The 21,408-nt window shown below is 31.9% G+C and overlaps 1 protein-coding gene across 8 annotated transcripts in view; it reads left to right on the top strand.

Annotated features, from left to right (window-relative positions):
* Nucleotides 1-21,408, top strand: part of LOC113509423 (inactivation-no-after-potential D protein-like) — an 81,522-nt gene extending 60,114 nt beyond the window's left edge. For 4 of the 8 annotated variants that reach the window (XM_052899461.1, XM_052899464.1, XM_052899463.1 and 1 more), the window contains 9 exons: nucleotides 10,425-10,478; nucleotides 10,729-10,830; nucleotides 12,886-12,957; nucleotides 14,479-14,605; nucleotides 15,858-15,971; nucleotides 16,669-16,793; nucleotides 17,412-17,573; nucleotides 18,249-18,383; nucleotides 18,978-21,408. In XM_052899461.1, the coding sequence (XP_052755421.1) occupies nucleotides 10,425-10,478; nucleotides 10,729-10,830; nucleotides 12,886-12,957; nucleotides 14,479-14,605; nucleotides 15,858-15,971; nucleotides 16,669-16,793; nucleotides 17,412-17,573; nucleotides 18,249-18,383; nucleotides 18,978-19,148 (1,062 nt within the window). In that variant the 3' untranslated portion in view covers nucleotides 19,149-21,408. Of the gene's footprint in view, nucleotides 1-6,259; nucleotides 7,220-10,424; nucleotides 10,479-10,728; nucleotides 10,831-12,885; nucleotides 12,958-14,478; nucleotides 14,606-15,857; nucleotides 16,033-16,668; nucleotides 16,795-17,411; nucleotides 17,574-18,248; nucleotides 18,384-18,977 lie in introns of those variants that run through there. The other 4 variants (XM_031911240.2, XM_031911241.2, XM_031911242.2 and 1 more) reach the window with 3 other exon arrangements.

The raw sequence follows: 21,408 nt of genomic DNA, 5'->3' as shown, positions 1-21,408 counted from the left end.
TGAGAAAAGTAGAAAGTCTCCGAAGTCTGGACAGTCGCTGACTCCCGAACCGGGGCCGTCCAATTTGAGAAGAAGCAACCTTCAGCGGAGCCCTAGTCTAGAAACAATGTCGACTTCTTACGTGCCTTATTCAGATCACTCATGCAGCGCTAGGTTAGACGCAACTATATCGGATGCATTATGGAATAATTCTATTGCATCGACTGAATCGATCAGTAGCATATCAGAGATGCCCAGACCATCGGATGCGACTATAGAAGAAGGCAATGAGGGGGCTGCATTCGAGGTATTGGTAGACATAGATTTGAATTTACTAGATGTGCCCACGACTTCACGTGAGGACCATACAAATTGCTTAAGTTTTTTTATAATTCAAATACTATGTACATGCTTAATTTCATAACAATTGGTTGAGCTGTGCTAAAAATAGCAAACTAAAAAGAAACTCACTTTCACATTCATAAAATTAATATGCATTTTAATTATGGACAAATAGAGATAGACCCAAAGAGAAATTTTTGAGTGGTGACCTCATGCAGGCAAACGTGGTGCAGAGCTGCTCCTAGTGGGTGTCGCTCTGCATCACGTTTTACGTTTACATCACTACATCAGTACAATGCGACGACCTCATATATGTTGTTGGAATAGATATTTGCAGGTGGATTTTATTTGCAATTATCAAAAAAAAAGCACGAGTATTTCAGTTCGATTGTATTTTTCTTTTGTTTGTTACCTCATAACACTGACAGTTATAAACAGATTTGCAAAATTCTTATTTTATTTGAAAGGTTATACTTATAGATTGGTTCCATAGAAATTTTATCAAAATCGGTCAAATAGTTTAATTTTTAAAACATTAAATAAATCTGGTTTTGCCACAACTGAAGTCCTTTTTTTTAGATTTGTAGAATACAAATCTTAAATTATTATAGAATTATGTTTTCTCTTACACTTGTAAGAGAAGTAGTTAGTTAATATGAGAAACTGTGTTATTGAATAATGTAATCTATAATTTAGTTAACTAACAATCGCTCTTTATGCCGTTTATTTAAACTTTCAAGTGACATCCAAAAGGAATATGTTCTCAATTGGTCTGTATTTTTTTGTGTAGCTATGTATGTAACTCATATTGAGTTTTCACTTTATAATCTTGAAATTATTTTGATAAATATTTTTTGCAATCAATATGCACTTGCCTGCATTTTGATTTTGATTTCGACTAAAGTTGCAATAGTTCAGTTATTACAATTTTTTTTTATTTAACAAGTTGTAATTTTTTTTTTATCTATCAGTGTATTTGTGAATTTAATATAACGTGAAAAAAGTAAGTAAGTGCGTAAGGTAAGTAAATGTGCAAAGGCGAGCTTAATTCTAAAAGAGTTCAATGTGTAATGTTTGTTAAGTTATACACACACATATATACATTAGGCTTTAAAAAAAAACCTTCTCACAACCCAATAATATATCTACGTGATGTGAAAATACAAAAAAAAGTTATTAAATCTATTAGCTATTGATTTAAAAAAATCCATTATGCTAAATTCGTTATGGTCAAATTAATTTTCAATTATTTTTAAATTAATTTCAGTAAATTTTAATTATAAGTAAATCATTAGTTTTTTATTCAAAAAACAATATACAATGTATTTGAAATTATGTATGATATTACAAAAAAAGTGATGTTTTAACATTTATTATATAAGTAGGTAGGTATTATATGTATTTATAGTGTATGTATTTATGTAATATTTTATTATATATTTTAATATTTTATTTAACTGTATATTTGTTTATGTATTAATAGTTGAAGCACTCCAGCTGTCTGCTAACGAAATGCTTTCTCACTGTACTGGGTTGACTGGAAGAGATCTCTGTCAGAGATAAGTCCACCCTTGCTCACAATATTTATAAATACATTATTTTATATGTAACTTACAAGTGCAATAAAGAATATATATAATAAATTAAATTGATTATTAGAAGTATTGTAGTAATAATAATAAATATATTTTGCAATTCGTCCATAATATATACATACGTCAAATTTTATTTCTCATTCCAGTATTTACGTTAATCACTAGAAAATAACTATATGTATATATTACTAACTTTTCGTCCGTTACTTGGTACTCGTTGTTTCAGAAGTGGGAAAACAAATTGTGTAAATTACTTGTAGACTGTCTATCAATATGAAACAAATGCTAGATTTTAAGTTACACCTCCAGGAATAGAATTGTTAAAACCTGTCTCCAATTTCATGCCATAAATAGAAATTGCGTGATGCCGCAATTATCATATATACAGATAGACAGAAAAACAGCCAACAGACAGGCAAAATTTCTAAAAATTATTTCTTTGGCTTCTGTTAGCCTTATTAAGACCCGTCATATATATTATTTTAAATATTTCTCATGTACAGACATAGTTCTGGTATAATTTTATTATAACAGTAAGATTTATTACATCAATTCAAATTTGAAGTAAAAAGGTTATTACCTACTTACTAATATCAATAAGTAAAGGGTAGTATACAATTATTAAGAAAATAGTCACTTGACGGTATTAGTATATCTTCAAATGTCAGTCGGTCCGCCATTTTGTACAGTTTGTTCTAACGGCCAATTCACTATTGACGTGTAATCAAGTTTATTAATTTATTACAAATTTTAAATACAATGACAATGAGTGACTGTGGATATTTGACGAAGAAAGAAGATTCACCGTTAGGTGAACGGAAAATTAAATCGGATCCTGGACCCCAGAGGAAACAAGAAGTGGAGGATTCGCAAAGTGACGCATCGTCGACAACGTTACCACATCTTTGGAGGCCAAGCGACAATAATTCAATAAATGATGTCACAGTCTCTGATGAGTGCATTGGTCATATATCTTTACCGTCAGGATCGGAGAAATCGCAATCGTCGGCGACAAAACCACCACCAGTGCCCTCTGACACGTTAGCACCGAAGTTATCCGGGCAATCACCGAAGCGGGATGCGACGGAAAAAGTGAAATCGCCTCTAACGAAGATGATTGAAAAGTCTATAATGTTGCAAGATCAAACAATAACACCGGGCTCCTCAATAAAGAACCTTCATGATAACGCAAAGAATTTACCAGAGATGTTGAGAGCGTCGAGTTCGATGCCATCTTTAATACCTGATGATAGATTAGCACATGCCACAGTGTTGTCGGTTACGCCGCCTTCTGTGGAATCAGTGACGTGGCCAGAACAGACAAATATTGACTTTACGTTTTGTGAACTTTTGGAACCACCCGAATCGCCGTGGTGGCACAGCGGACATATGATAAATATTGATAGACCGACTTCAGAGTTCTTCGTCACGTTAGACAACCCGAGCAACGTATCTACGAACGACTCGACGGATACTTTGATACATACAGATATGGCAAACTATGCTCCACTGTCCCCTTTACTGCCTATAACGCCGGACGGTGTAGCTTTCTTCATACTTTTATCCCTTTTCATCTGTGCAGTCGACGTTGTGTTTCTTCTCGCATAATAAACTAAAATTATCCAAAGGTTCATAAACTTTTTTTTTAAATAGTTTTTTTTTTCTAATTAGTATATCTATATTTTTTAATTTTATCAAAATTTTAATATTTTGTAATGTAAAGAAAGTATAATTATTATTATCAAATATATAAAATTTTCCATTATTTTTTCTTTATATTTGTTTGTAATTGTATAAATGTAATTATTATTTGTGACTCCCAAACTGGGTTTATACTATCCATATGACATGCAATGAATAAATCAAATATACTATCCCAAATCTTAGAATTTCATTTGTTTCTTAAATCTCTTTAATTTGTAAAATCGGTAAAAAAATAATACTGAATCTACATAATAAAATTTATATAGATAAAATAAAATTACACCCATCAGACATTACGGTATCACGTTTGTCACTCAACATAACATTTTTCTTGTATCTTTTACCAAGTTGAATGTAATAAATGTTTTATAATTTTATTTGTGGGATGTATCCACTAATTTTAAAGTAATTCGGATAATATTAATAATAAAATATAATATATAACGCTACATTGACATATATAATAGTATTGTTATCTGGAAAGAATTCACTTATTATTTGATTGGTTGCAAAGGTCAAACTAGTATTTGTTTTGTTCTTAATTAATTATAATTAATAAAGTATTATTTAAATTTATTATTACAATTAATTTCAACTAGGTATATTTCTTAATTTATATATTTAATTAATTTATGTCAATTTATTATTATATTATTTAAAATTCAAATGCAAACAAGATAGGTATGTATATTATGGCTTTACCTTTGTTATAGAAATAATAATATTTTTTATTATGGAATTTTGAAATTGGATATTTAATAGTTACAATGTTCTTAAAGCTAATGCCAGTAAATTTATACGCACATACATACATTTCAGTAGGAAAATCAGTTATGTATTTTTTTAAACAACTTAGAATGGCAAACAAACTGACGGCTCACGTGATGGAAAGTGGTAACCGTCGCCTATAGACATGAGCAGTACCATGGACATAATAAAGTATACTGTTTCACCCATGATCCCCCCCATGCGTTGCCATTCCTGAGGACTCGGGTGTTATTCCTCTGTACCCTGTAAATTCACGCCACATCCCACCCTTAAAACCGAAACACAGCCATGCAAACACAACTGCTTCACGGTAGAAACACGAATGGGACAGAGGTACCCAAGCAATCGATTTTTGTTCAAAGTCTCCCTCTGGTAATGTATATGTATACAATATCTTCTCAATCTTTTTAATAAATCAACTAATTTAAGAAAAATGTGAATGAGCTATTCGTGGGCCCCGCGATCCCCATCATAGATCACAACAATACTTTCCATTAGGCGAGATCGTGATCAGTCGCGGGACCCTTCAATAGTAAAAATGTCTTGAAACAACATGAGTCAGTATGATTTACTTGCATGATGATCCCAATTAGATTCAATATTGATAAGACCAATAGAGTTACTGGATTTATATGTAGAAGCATAAAAACAAACAAAATAGCATACACATTAATACCACACTTCCTCTCACTTTAAACATACACACACTCACACTGTTCACCTTCTCTCACATGTAATGACTTTTCAAAAGTGCTTCAATGTAAGTTTATTTGAATAAATGATTTCTATTCTATTCTATTCTATTCTATTCTATTCTATTCACACCACACACAGAACGTTACAGATTTAAAAATTTAATTAACTGTAATCTTCTAGTTAAACAGTAATTTCTTTTTTTTTTTTCCTTATTTATCATCATGTTTATTGTTTGTAGCTTAATATTATTAATTCTGCAAATACAAATACAAAGTATTAGTTCTTGTGTATTGGAAGGAACTGGCTTACAAGGCACAGGTTACCCTAATTTGTAAGCTAGGGCAAAAAACATGTAACTGTGCAACCTTGTATTTGTTAATAAAGTTTATTATTAATTAATTTTTTAATAGTCAATTATGATATATATAATATCTATGGATATTTATTTATTTAGTATTTATTATATTGTAAACTTAACTTATACATTTGAAAAAGCAACAGCTGTTTCTTGCCTATTCTTTTCAGCTTAAATTTCATTTCGAACTGGGCGGTAGATTTATAAAAAATGACTATTCTCAATAGCTTATTATTAAGTTTACTTAAATAAACATTATTATTATAATAATAATTATTATGTAGCAACTAAATATTACCATGTGACGTACAAATAAATATAAATAAATTACATTTTTTCTTAACAAGCTGCAAAAATTTTTTGGATCAGTCTATTTCTGATACGATTTCGCATTCCAAATTCAATATACAAAAATACATACCTGTTACGCTTGTCTCTCATTAGAGTAGGCAATTAATTCTATACAACATGAAAAAATCATATGTAACTTTATTAAACTACTAATTAATATATTTATAAGACTTTAAAAAACTTCAACTCCGTTATGTACGTACTTAGCTTGAAAATACAATAAAAAAAATATATATATAAAATCTATAATTAATTTAAAAATGTAAATCCATTATTGTTAACATATTTTAGTCAAATAAAAAGGTAATTCGTCTTAAATTTCTTTCATTAACTTTTATAGGTATATAAATTATTTGTCGCAGCAACACTAAGTTGAAGTTAGTACAAAATATCAATAAGTAAAGGGTAGTATACAGTTAATAAGAAAATAGTCACTTGACGGTATTAGTATATTTCAAATGTCAGTCGGTCCGCCATTTTGTTCAGACTGTGTTACCGGCCAATTCGGTATAGACGTGCAATCAAGTTTATTAAATTATTACCAATTCGTAATTACAATTATTATACAATGAGTGATCCCGGAAATTTGGGGAGGAAGGACCGTTCACCGTTAGGTAAACGGAAAATTGGATCGGATCCTGGACACCAGGGGAAACGAGAAGTGGATGATTCGCAAAGTGACGTTGCTGCAACAACGATACCTGATATTTCGTTGCCAACTGACACCAATTCGCCAGAGCTTGCCACAATATCCGAAAGTGATGTTGCTAATATACCTTTACCGACAGGAGCACCACCAGAGCCCTCTGCCATGTTAGCATCGAAGTTACCTGAGCAGTTACCGAAGGGGGATGCGAAAAAAAAAGAAAAAACACCTTTGACCAAGATGATTGAAAAGTCTATAATGTTGCAAGATCAAACAATAACACCGGGCTCCTCATTAAAGAACCTTCATGATAACCTTGAAGATCTACCAAAGCCCTCGACACCGTCGACTTCGATGCCGTCTATAATGCCTGATGAGGAGATTTCGCTGTTAAAAGCCGCTTTGTTATTACCTTCCACAGTGCCACCGCGAATTGTAATCCAATCAAGTTTGCCGCCACAACTAGTAACATCAACAGAGACAGAAGAGCCCGATACAAACTTGTTGGCATGTGATTTTTCGGAAACACCCAACCTGCCGAGGTCGCTAACAATTCCTGTGATACATGTTGAAGATGAAACAACTCAAGAGAAGTCTGTTGCGTCGGTAGGCCCGATTAATCAATCTACGGAATCAATCAATACATATTCATATTCCTTAATAAATTCAGACTCGACGGATACTTCGGTATCTTCAGATACAGCAGAATATGCTCCCCTGTCCCCTGACTCGGGAACCGTGGAGAACATTTCGGCACAATCCACGACTGTGTCTTCGACGTCGGTAAATATAGTTGCATTACTTATTGTAATATTGTTCGTTTGTGCAATCGACAGTGCATTCTTTGTCTCGCAAAGTAATATTAAAATGCTCCAAAGTACAGTTCCAAAATTTTGGTAAATAGTTTTATCTAATCAGTATACCTATATATGCAAAATGCAACCTTTTTAATTTAATCACTAGTTATGTTAATATTTTGTTATGTAAATTGTATATAATTGTTTTTCTTTTATCAAATATATAAAATTTTCAATTCATATTTATTTAACTATATACTACCCTCAAAATCTAGGAATAACATTTGTTGCTTAGTTCTATTTAATTTTGTAATAGTAATAAAAGTATTACTGGAATCCACGTTATATAAATTGTATAGGTAAAATAAAATCAAAATAAACTCATCAGATATTACAGTACTGCATTTGTATCAATATATATAAAATTTTCTGATCATTTACCCGAGGGAGACTTTGTACAAAAGTCGATGGCTTGGGTACCTCTGTACCATTCGTGTTTCAATCGTGAAGCAGTTGTGTTAGCATGACTGTGTTTCGGTTAGAAGGGTGGGATATGGCGTGAATATACTGGGTACAGAGGAATAACACCTGAGTCCTCAGGAATGGCAACGCATGGGGGGTATCATGGGCGAAACAGTATACTCTGTTATGTCCATGGTACTGCTCATGTCTATAGGCGACGGTCACCACTTTCCATCAGGTGGGCCGTCAGCTTGTCTGCCATTCTAAGTTGTATAAAACAATATATATTATACTACCCCCAGAATTTCGAAATTACATTTCTAATATAGTTATTAGTTCTCTTTAACTTTTTATATAGGTAAAATAAAATCAAATTACACTTATGAGACATTACAGTATTGCATTTGTTACTCAATTTAACATTTTATTTTTTATTTTTGGCCGAGTCGAATTTAAAAAAAAACGTTTTATAATTTTGACAAATAATTTCTGTGTTTCGGTTTCGAGTGAGATAGTGAAATTATATTTTTCAATTAATCAAAAAGCTTTTACGGTATGACAATTATAAAGATATAAACTGAGTACTACATGACGTATGAAATATATTAATTCAGGTTCAAATAAACTTAATTGTTTTAATGTTAACTATAATAGGCATACTTTATTCCTTATGGTAATTTATGTCTTATGGCAATGGAGGTTTAGGACAGTACCTTATGGCAGTCTATGAGGTAAGCCTATGTTTATCAGTGGACAGACAACGGCTAGTATGACGATGATGATGATTATAAGATTTTTTTTTATACAACTTTTTAGACATGAGCAGTACCATGGACTCAGGTGTTGTTCTTCTGTACCCAGTAAATTCACGCCATATCCCACCCATTTCTAACCGAAACACAGTCATGCAAACACAACTGTTTTACAAATGCTTTAAAAATGGGACAGAGGTACCCAAGCAATCGACTTTTGTACAAAGTTTCCCTCTGGTAGTATCCTATTAATATTATAAATACGAAAGCTTGTAATGATAAATGTTTGTTACACTTTCATTCCTTTTAAAAAACTAAACGAAAATTGGATATAATTTGATACAAGGGTAGGTTATATCCTAACTTACATTATATATTGATCCACGCGAGTGAAGCCACGAGATAAGGCTAGTAATTAATATGCCGCATTTTATACGTGTGATATGTATATAAGAAAAGAATTAATCTCTTTTTTTTTTAATAAAATCGAACCTTAAATCAATGCATAACACAAAATTGAATTTACCAACTTGAAAACAACGTGTTCTATGGTAAAACTAGACTATATTTAAATTTATATTTTTAGTTTAAATTAATTTAAGAAGAAACTTTTTTTTTTATTAATAAGGTAAGGTTTTACTTCAATATACTTAGATAACGGTTCGTAATCAATAACTACTTGTTTTTGAGTGCTTAAAAGCGAAAAGGCAAAGGAAATGAAAGCGAAAAGGCTATGTAACTTGTTTATTAACAAAACAGCGTTAAACTTTTTTGACTTGGAAAATTTTTCTGTCAGTATTGATTTTTTTTTCTAAGTAAGTTTTAATTTTATAAAGAGTTTGGACTTGTGGAAAATATTACTATATATTGTCCTTTCACATCTTTAACCTTATAGGTTTGATGCATTTAAATTATATTACGGTTACAATATGATTTAAATATTTATCATTTAAATAAAAAAAAAAAAGTAAAAATTTTCAGAATTCTAATTCTTAAAATCATTTACTTTATATTTTTTCAATTATCCAATCGATATATTTACCTACAGTTATAATTTTATTATACTTTTATTTCAGGTTGATGTTCTTTTTTTTTATATTTTTTGGTATTTTTTTAACAATTCAATCATCAATAAATTAAAGTTAATATACAATTCCTTAAATACTATTACTAATTATAAGTAATCTCCCAACGCACCACACCGAGGCAGCGTACCCAAGATACTGGCAGCATTACCTCTTTGGATTGCCAAACTTATCTTTTGGGCAAAGTAGCTACCAGCGCTCGGATTACCAGTAACCTGGATGAGGCGCGCTGCGATCGTCCGAAACAATCTACTAATATCAATAGTTTCTTGGTTTAATGCAGAATTAATAATTATATTTTCTTCACTTTCTTATTATTAATATGGTGACACTTTTATTTTTATTATAATACACATTTTGTTTTTAATAAATTTTACTTTTTGAACTAACATTACTTTTAAACACCTCGAATTTGAGATATATCATAATACTGTTATCTAGAAAAATTCAATTTTTATTTCATAGATTGCAAAGGTCAGACTGATACTTGTTTATTCATTAATTAATTATAATTAATAAATTATTATTTAAATTTTAATGAACTTATTATAATTATTTTTTAATCTGATATATATTTTTCTTCAATTATATATATATATATATTAATATAAATTATATATTATTAATATTAAATATAATATATATTATAATTAATAATTATTAAAAAAAATATTAATTAATTATATATAATTATTAAATATATATATATATATATATATATATATATATATATATATATATATATATATATATATATATTTTATATTAATAAATAATGAATCTGAATTAGTTTATTATTTATTAATAATAATTAATTACAAATAAGGTATAATATGGCTTTAAATAAATATGGTTTAGAAGTAGAATAAATGTTACATTTACATTGTTTCAGTCAGAAGATCGGTTTGCTGGTTACAAGGGTGTGAGAGATATCACCATCAAAAAAGTATGTTCCGTCTGTCATTTGATTTCATTAGTATTTTTTATATATATATATATATATATATATATATATATATATATATATATATATATATATATTAGAATTCAAAATTACTTCCTTATATAAAAATATTTTTATTTTATTTTACAACATACTTGGTTACTTTACAAATATAGTTAATTTGAAGAATTGTCTTCACTCTTATTTCTTATATATAAAAGGTATATTTTACTGGTATTTCGAAAATCGCTAGGGTCCGTCAGGCTTAGGCCTGATGATAATCGAGGGTCGGCATGCGGAAGCAGGTCGTGGGATCTTCGTGTCAGACCTTCAGGAAGGCAGTGCTGCAGAACAGGTTTGTGATGATTCAGCACGTGTCCAATTAACACCATCGCTTTGCTTATTATTTCCTCGTCACTTGTTCCATTTCATTTCTTTTTTTTTTCATGCAACTTGCATTTTATTGTTTCATCAAAAATATTTTTCATTTATTTTTAACTAGCGACCCGCCCCGGCTTCGCACGGGTGTACATTATATCACATCACATTAGAAACCTCTAAAATTATCAGTATTTCTCTACTATATTATGCATGTATTATACATATAAACCTTCCTCTTGAATCAGTCTGTTTATTAAAAAAGATCGCATCAAAATCCGTTGCGTAGTTTTAAAGATATAAGAATACATAGGGACGGACAGACAACGACAGCGACTTTGTTTTATACTAGGTAGTGATAAGATATAAAATTAAAATGTGATTGAAAACAATATTTAAAATGCTATCATCATCATCATCATCATCATCATCATCATCATATTAGTCTTTATTTATCCACTGATGAACATTAACCTCCCCTTTGAGGGGCTTTGCCAGTAGTTGCCACGCTTGGCAGGCTAATTGGCAACCGCAGTCAATGTTTTAGAGATGTTTTAAGGGAACGCTGCTGCCTATTTTAATCGCCCTCCCTTAGTCGCCTCTTACGATAGCCACGGGAAAGGAAGGGGTGGCCTATTGTATGTCAGGATCGGACACCATATTTAAAATACTATTGTATAATATAAAGATATAAATATTAAGATTTGTTATTTTTTTTAAATTACAAACCGATGTTATTCGTCTTGTAATAAGACAAGTGGTCATGCTTTTTTTTTTTATTATGCAATATTTTTAAAAATTCAATAATGTTAAAGTTTTTTTTTTTATGGCAAACAAGCTGACGGCCCATCTTATGGAAAGTGGTAGCCGTCGCCTATAGACATGAGCAGTACCGTGGACATAACAGAGTATACTGTTTCGCCCATGATACCCCCCATGCGTTGCCATTCCTGAGGACTCAGGTGTTATCACTCTGTACCCTGTAAATTCACGCCAATATCCCACCCTTCAAACCGAAACACAGCCATGCAAACACAACTGCTTCACGGTTGAAACACGAATGGGACTGAGGTACCCAAGCAATTGACTTTTGTACAAAGTATTTGTAATTTACATGTACAAAGTATATGTAAATGTAATTTACCCTAGAGGGAGACTTTGTAGAAATCATTTGCTTGGGTATCTCTGTCCCATTCGTGATTCACCTTTGAAACAGTTGTGTTTGCATGCTTGTGTTTCAGTTTGAAGGGTAGGATATGACACTGAATTTACAGGGTACAGAGGAATAACACTTTAGTTAGTCCTCAGGAATGACAACGCATGGGAAGTTACATGGAGGAAACTGTATACTCTATTACGTCCATGATACTGCTCATGTCTATAGGCGACGGTTACCACTTTCCATCAGGTGGGCTGTCAACTATTTGCCTTAAAAAAATGCTATAATGTGGAAATGATAATAAAAATCATTTCACATTTTTAATATTGCAATATGGAAACATAAATCATTATAAAATATATATATTGTAACATTATTCCAGTTATATTTATTTATTATAATATAAAAATTTAGAATTTCCAACAGTTTTATTTCTATTTTTTTTTTTATTCGCCATTCATCCATTTTTTATCCACCTTTTTTCGTTTTCTTCCCTTATCGATATCATTATATGTTTGTAAAACTGTATTTATCTAATTGAATATCCAAGGATCCTGTTTGAATATATTTTCTGGCTTGCTCTGGCTTTCTTTTTATATATTTGACTCTCGCATCTGTGTTTGTTGTACTTCTCTACTCGCAATAATTTCATTTTAGGATTGTAATTGTTACCTACTATTTTTTTAGTTTTTTTTTCTTTTTTAACATATTTCACGGTGTCTTACGCTTTTTGCTTTGTTCTTCTTTTATTCAGAATATTGTCATCATATTTTCAAAGTCACCTTACATCATCATCTTCGTGCTTCTATTATTATGGCTAAATTACCATATTTTTATGGTTACATTATTAAAAAAATCTTAATATAATTACAGGCTGGTCTTCAGATAGGCGACATGATTTTGGCAGTCAACAGAGATTCTTTACTCCGGTGTAGCTACGATGCTGTAAGTGGTTACCGTTTTAAGTTCGTCATCACTCATCCAGAAGCCAGTCATCAGCTTGAATGATTTCCTTGACCACAATGGCACCTAATATTTGTCATAATTTAACCACTAATATTTTCGATGTACACATCAATAAAACATTTAGAAAGCCATATGTGTCAAATTCATTATGGTTTTTGCATCATTTTTTTCTGTACTAACAATTTGTAAGACTCTGTTTGTTTTATTCATGAAAACTCCTACGAGCTCCATCTTTGACCGCATTATCACTTTTTATCGGTTGAGATAATGATTATAAATAAATAAATAAATAAATAAAAATATTTTTTATTTAAGCAAATTTAATAATAAACATTTTTTTTTATAATATTTTTTTTTAATCTACCGCCCAGTTCGGAATGCAATTTCAGCTAAGAATAACGGGCAAGAAACACAGCTGTTGCATTTAATTTTAATAACAGTTAAGTGTACAACAAAAAATAAAATTTCACTGGGTAAAATGACCATCACAAAGTTCGTATTAATAGCAAAAGCTAATAAATTAAATCACGAGACCCTTCAACTATTACATAGTCCATATGTCAACTTAATCTATATACGTAGGGATATATATTTATAACATGTCCCATATTTAGAACTAACAAAATTTTTCATCGTGCCTCCTACCAAATTGTTTATAATTACTCCTCTCCATCCAAAAGTTGCCTGCAAGAGATCGCTCTTAGCGATAAGGTCGCCCATTGTTTTCTCGTTGTGACCATTTCATTTACCAAAGTAGTCTTTGGTAAATGATAATAATAAATAAATCTTCACTTGCTTAAAATTTAATACATATAAAGGCTCATTACAAATATATATATATCCACAGATATAATTCCATCTGATCACAACTTGTCTAATATTATTTTTTTATTATTTCTTACGTCAAATGTTAAAAGCAACTGTAGCTTGTTATTTGCTTTGTATTTGTTAATGTTTGTAGCATTCTAACTTCCAAAATTAATTGTAATTTATTTTTTGTTTTTATTTCAATAGGAATGCTCTTTTTGGAGAATATCGAACCATCATTAATAATTTATTATTTAATACATTTCATTGAATACAATAGTGACATTTTAGTATTTATCAGAGGGAGACTTTGTACAAATTGCTTGGGTATCTCTGTCCCATTCGTGTTTCAACCGTGAAGCTGTTGTGTTTGCATGGCTGTGTTTCGGTTTGAAGGGTGGGATATGGCGTGAATTTACTGGGTACAGAGGAATAACACCTGAGTCCTCAGGAATGGCTACGCACGGGGGGTATCATGGGCGAAACAGTACACTCTGTTATGTCTATAGGCGACGGTTACCACTTTCCATCAGGTGGACCGTCCAGCTTGTTTGCCATTCTAAGTTGTATAAAAAAAAATTAAGTATGTTGATTACAACGATTCTGAAGTCAGGCCTGAGGGATGATCAAAATGAAGATTGCCAGAATTGGAGGTAGATCTAATTTTAAAATGTTTTACCGTTATTTTTCCAGGCGGCAGCGAAATTGAAGCATACAGAGGGCGTTGTTAAATTGACAGTGTGCACACCTAATCTCAAGGACAAGAAAGAGGACGCTCCTTCTGCTGAGGAAACCGGCTCTGCTGCCACTTCTGTTCCAGGTTTGAAACTTTTTCTTTATAAATCTTACTAGCGTCCCGTCCCGGTTTCGCACGGGCAGACATTTTTACAACTATTTAAAAAGTTGTTATTGTGATATAACGATAATAGTTGGACATATAATATCGCGAAGTTTTTTGTAGTTATTGATATTTTCTTCAATATTGTAGAACATACTTTTGTTCTCTCACCAATAGTTTCCGCAACGCACGCGACGAAAGATATTTTAAAGCATTTTTTTACACCTTGAGTTGGCACGCTTGGTAGCCGAATTGGCAATTGCAGTTAGGTTTCTGGAGCTGTTTTAAGAGAGACGCTGTTACCCATTACTCGTCCTCTCTTAGTCGCCTTTTACCACACCCACGGAAAAGGAAAGGGATGCCTATTCTATGCCGGGACCATGCTGCAACGCCCTATTTAACGAATGGTTTTTTATAATGAAAATAAATTGGCTACCCCACCTGCGCTAATGATATACGCTGGCGGGATACCAGTGAAGAGTGATAGATGAAAGTGAAAACAGGCCAGTTAGCCCATCATGATGAATTCATCAGGAATTAATCATGATAGTTTCCAGGGGGGGCACATGGAGGTCGACCTGGTATATACCCAATATTGCTAGCAATGGGATTTTTAGTCTCCATTACTAATGGGATTGGATTTTTAATCTCCCCCTCCCTCATTTAACAAATGGTACCCCAATATTGAATGAATTTTAATAAATATGTATCACAATGAAATAAATAAATTCTTTTTTGACCATTTAGATTTTCGCATTGTATGGTTTATTTGCTTGTTTTATTTAATCTAGACGTTTCGACCAGGTTACATCGGGCAGTGGTCACGAGTAGACCGATCTTGTGGTTCGTTTTGTACTACTAATAGGACACAACGGATGTTACAGTCCGTTTGTTCTACTAGTATACAAAAGCGTGCTGTCATGCCTCCGCTTCCGAAGTAGAAGTCTTACTCGTGTGTTTACTGCCATATCGATTCCTTACTAATTTTATCAAGTTCGAAGACGTTTTTAGTAGAAGAAAATTTTAAATTTTTATTTATATTTTATAGTTTTTTTTTTTTTATTATCATTTCAGAATATTATATAAATAGGCGACTTAGAAACATTCTAGAACAGTCAACCTATGGAATGAAAAATAAATGTCGAATTACTTGATATAATCAGAGATGAAATTGTTTATTGTCAATTTAATTTGTATATTAAATATGTATATCTATAATTTTTTTTTTTATCAGCTGGGAGTACAGCGTCGCATCCTGCCAGCGGGAACCAAACTCCTGACCCAGGGCTCACAGCCGCCGGCTCGTCCCGCCCGCATTCTCCGAGGCCCGCGCCATCGCCCGTCAGAAGTAAGGAAGGAGAGTTGGGTGATGAGAAAGATAGAGATGATAAGCAATAAGCAGAATGACCGTGAGTTCAATTTGACTGGCAAAGCATTGGCCGTGGGATCGAATGCGGTGCCGGTACAAATAATTGGTGTGCATGGGTGTAAACAATGAGAAGACTTCGTAAGAAGTAGACAATGTGATATTAGATATTATTCTAGTCTTCAGTAACAACTAACAAATGTATTATTTTATTTATTTATCAATAAGTATTTATGTGTCTTTATATTTTAGGGTAATATGTAATTTTGGGGTACTTTTTTAATTTATAGTTACGTTAACACTGTTAATTCCCGTATTCTTTAAAATAACACAATATATGTAGTAAAATATATATATATATATATATATATATATATATATGCATACATAATATACATACAGAATATTTATTTATATTATAAACAAAACAAAATATTATATTTAACCTAAAATTAAAAACATATTTAGAGGATGCACATATAGTGATCGGGTACTTTAGTACTTTATTACTAGGAGGGATACGGAAATTCCAATTTTTAATTGTTATATTCTTTATCATTTTTAACACAATGTATCTCATTTCTCTTTCGTCTCAATAACCCTTTAGATTTTACTAAATTCTTTACCATTTAAAGTATATTTTTCTCTAACGATCTCATTTGTTTAATTCTTTCTGCAGCGGAACCGCCAGCCGACCCCGCAACAGCGCCAATCGTACCCAATCAAGAAACAGTCATAGAAATTGCAACGAATTCTCAAAATTTAGGATTATTTTTGCTCGGCGGTAGCGACACGTCTATTAACGTAAGTACAATATTGTGATAATATTCGATTTTAAACGTAATCGGGATATATTACTTTTAGTCGAGCGAGATTGGTGTCCCTTGTATCAGGATTGCTAGACCGTTTTCTTTGTACATTTTTTTTTATACAACTTAGAATGGTAAACAAGGTGACGGTCCACTTGATAGAAAATGGTAATCGTCGCCTATGAGCAGTACCATGGACATAACAGAGTATACTGTTTCGCCCATGATACCCCCCATGCGTTGCCATTCCTGAGGACTCAGGTGTTATTCCTCTGTACCCAGTAAATTCACGCCATATCCCACCCTTCAAACCGAAACACAGCCATGCAAACACAGCTGCTTCACGGTTGAAACACGAATGAGACAGAGGTGCCCAAGCAATCGACTTTTGTACAAAGTACATAAAGGCTCCCTATACATAAAGGCTTCTGACGCAGGGATATATTTGTTGATCTAGATAAAACGTAGCTATTGCTTTTCTTGTCCATTTCTCATCTCTCGACCATTAAGTTCCCTTAGTCACCTCTTACGACATTCACGGGAAAAGAAGGGGTGGCCTATTCTATTCCCGGACTACATGGAACTGAACAGGATGCAATTTCTCTCTCCCCAGGGTCCAGCAGCAGTAGTGTTGGACGTGGTAAAGGATCGTCCAGTTGGGCGCGACGGGAGACTCCAGCACGGTGACCAGATCCGAGCCGCCTGCGGGATATCGCTTACAGACGCTATGACCGAGGACAGGCTCAACATGACCATCAAACAATGGGCACCTAAGGTAAGGGTGTTTTTTTTTAATGAGTGAAAATAGAATAGTAGCACCCGTGAGTCACTAGTCAGCTATGACAGATCATAGGTGACGATGAAAGCAAGTCAGTTAGCTCATCGTGACGAATTCGACAGGAATTAACCACGACGGTTTCCAGGAGAACCGCATGCAAGTCGACCTGATAGGGTGTATTGCTAGAAACGGGGCTGTTAGAACCCATTACTAACAATCCCTTTCTCCCCAGCTAAGAGTGGTTAGCACTTTGGACAATTTTTGCCAAAGCAAGACTGTACTATATCGTCCTAAAAGTCCTAATTTTTCTGTTTTCTAAAGGCTTGATTGCTTCTGTATTTGAATTATTTTTTAAACAAATAAAAAAAAATGGAATGATGAAATGGTAGTAGCAAGAAGTATTCCAATACTAGCAATAGTGATAGAGTTATAGTGAGGGGTGACAGGTGAAGATGAGATCGGGTCAGTTGGCACATTGTGATGATTTCACCTAGATTTAATTAGTTTACAAGAAAGATCTACAGAGATCGACATGATTAGATACTTTGGTAACAATGGAGTTATAAAAGCGAAGATTTCAATTTATATAAGTCGATGGATGCAGGTGGCCACAATGTGTCATTAAATGTTAATAAGTTCTCACATCTTGTATTGTTTTCTTTTTATTTTCAGCTAAAATTCACAGTTTTCCGTCCGGATCCGATCCCTTACGTAACTATAGAGGTGGACATAAATCGCAAGCAAAAACCCCTAGGTTTTAGTTTTGCGGCGTTTTCTAACGACAAAGGTGTCTACATTGCCCAGATTGTAAGTTTTCAGATATTTTATTCCATATTCATGCGTTAACTAGAGGGAGATTTTATACTTAAGTTCCTTGCACTGGGCGCTTTTTTCTGTTACTTCTATTTCTAAGTCCAGACATCTGTGCTTGCGTAGTTGTATATCCATGGCATGACAGAGAAATTACAGAATACAAATGAAAATATCAGTACTCCTCAAAACTGGGAATTCTTCAGTACTACTGCTTTTTTGCCTTCTATGGATATATTTTGTAAAATGATTGTTCTGTTCTAGTCTGTAGGCGGCGGTTACTAGCTTCTAAACATATTGGTCGAAAATTTCTTTTTCATTCCAAGTTCTACAAAGAACTTTGTTTAATGTAACAACTACCGCTTATCATAAGTGAAGTTGTACGCAAATCTGGCAATAGATTGGCCACTGCTTAAATCTCTTGAGAGAGTATATTCCCACGGGGAAGTAAAGAAGTAGCATTTCCTAATTTGATTACAAATAGTCCAAATTGTTATATTAGTTGCTTCATATCTCCAGCAAATGATGCCAGGTTATCAAACAGTTTCTTTTTAATGACCTCGTAAATAATAGTTGTTCTAATTCTTCCAGTTGCCTGGTTCCCCAACTGAGCAAGACGGTCGGCTCAAGCGAGGAGACCACATACTAACAGTGGACGGAAAGGATATCTCCGGCATGGACTTTACATCTGCCTCCATCGCCCTCAAACTGCTTGGGCCCAAAGTATCAATTAAAGTTAGAAGACTAAAGATCGTTAGGTAATTACAAATTGAGCTGGCGGCGTACGGGTTAATTGCGAGTTCGCAGATTTAGAAATATTATCACAACTTTTTGACGAATTACAGAGCTTTTAGGATTTTCTTCCATCTAAGACGGTAAGATCGAAACTTCCCAGTAACTATGTAACATGCATAGAAACAACCTGTTTTTTTTTTTTTTTTAATTAATTTGTATTTTTGCTGTAAACACAATTAAAACTCTATACTGACTGTTATCTGATACCATGATTGTAAGTATTGAAATTAAAAAAAAAAAATTATTAAAATTTTTTTGTAATGACTTTATAATTGACTCAATGATATTTCTTTAATCTGTGAACTTTATTGTGAATGGTAACAAATGTTTAGATGTAATAATTTCCGTGTATTAAAAATTGGGCACGCTAAGGAAGTGAATCGACAATAAAAATTAAAATTTCCTAATCCAACTGCATTTTAATGATATCGAGTTATATTTCGCTAATACTAAACGTTTTCAAGCCGCGAATGAATTTCTTTTAATAATTTTCCATAAATAATTTTGCTTCACTTCCTAAACCCAAATCTGTTTGGACCTAAAAATATTTTGCCGATTCTAATATTTTATAATAGTCCAACAGCTCCACTGGTTTGTATGAATTACATTATTCTATTTTTTATTTTATTTTTTTTACAATTTTGATGCATTTTATACGTAAATGACTTCGTTATCTTTTGACTTTGAACTATAAATTTTAATGTATGCACAATAAAGAATTGATTTGATTGACAAACACGAACACAACTATGCATATAGTTCGTTTTTGAAATCGGCCGATATAACCCAACAAGCTGTAGTCGTTTAAGAAAGAATATATTAGTATAATATATTTTTTTTTTCAGTATTTTTAGTTGAGTAATTATATTTAGCGGGTTTGAGGCGTACATTTGTAAATAGTTACTTTTAAATGTCTGTTACTATAATTGAATTCTCTAGTCCTCCCTTGTAGAGTGGTAGATGTCTTCTCTATGATAAATTGCCTTCTAATATAATATACTAGGCTTCACAATTCCATTGTTCTGAGCCATTGCTAGGAAGCTAGAAAGAAATGGTACAATAGTTTTATTCGCAACTAGATTTAAGCACTATTTCTAATTTTAGAATAACATTACCCTGATCCATATTAGTTTACATGAAAATTACAATGTATTTAAAATTATTCGCTGTATCGTATTGTATGATAGAATTTCATAAAAATAAAAAATAAACTAATTAAATATTATGCATTTAAATATATATATATATAAAAAAAAACGAATGAATTGCGTAGCATAATTCTAAATCATTGTAAAGTGTAAAAAGCGTGTTTCTCCTTGTCCGTTAATATATTGATTTGTAATTACAAAGTAAGATAGTTGCTATTTTTAGTAGACACACATTATGGTAAAAATTATATGGCCTCAATTGTAGCCAAACACGAGTATATTTGGGACGCAGTACATAGTAACTTGTTACCCTGCGAAAGCGAAGCCGGAGTACAGTTGTATATACAAGGAAAATTTATTATATTTATATTATTTACTATAACTTGTAGTATTTGCATAATAATATCTCAAAATTTTTTGTAAATTGTTTTTTTTTTATATTATTTTAAAAGAGAACACTCCACAGTCTTTTCACTAATTAAATATATATTTGTGCCATATACAAACGATTGTTATCAGATAACTTGTATATTTTTTTAGCTAAAAGACTTGGCAAAGGTTAAAAAATAAATTAATACTGCATACTAATCGTAGATTTTTATTGTTTCGTCATAATTTTATATCTATTGCAACACTCTTTTGTAAGTTTTATCCTAGAAAACAAAAATAGATATATATCCATTGTATATTATTTTAATTTTTTTTTTATGATGAAACTTACATGAGATGAAACTTCTTATTTTTGTAACTAATTATTTTTGTAGAGTTCGAAACTGGCTAGATTACACTCACTGTATATTCGTATAAGATTTATCGCCTTCTTAATTAGTACTTAGACATTAGTATTAGTGAAATTATTATAATTGGAAACAATGAAAAACACATAGGACATGGAATTTCAATTCTCTAGAGCATACCTAGTAGAAATAGTGAGTTATTTAATGAAATCTATTTCTTATAAAATTTATTGTTGGATTTTAAATGGTATATCTATATAATTATAATATTGTATACTATATTGTATGGAAAATTGTATGAAATAGTAATTCTGTAATAAATTCCGGCTTTTATAAACGAAA

The sequence above is a fragment of the Galleria mellonella genome, unplaced genomic scaffold (assembly GCF_026898425.1).
Source record: "Galleria mellonella isolate WM207_F2 unplaced genomic scaffold, CSIRO_AGI_GalMel_v1 utg571, whole genome shotgun sequence".
In the NCBI taxonomy this organism is placed as follows: Eukaryota; Metazoa; Arthropoda; class Insecta; order Lepidoptera; family Pyralidae; genus Galleria; species Galleria mellonella.
Note: the sequence above shows the minus strand (reverse complement) of the source record. Positions and strands in the feature narration are given on the sequence as shown.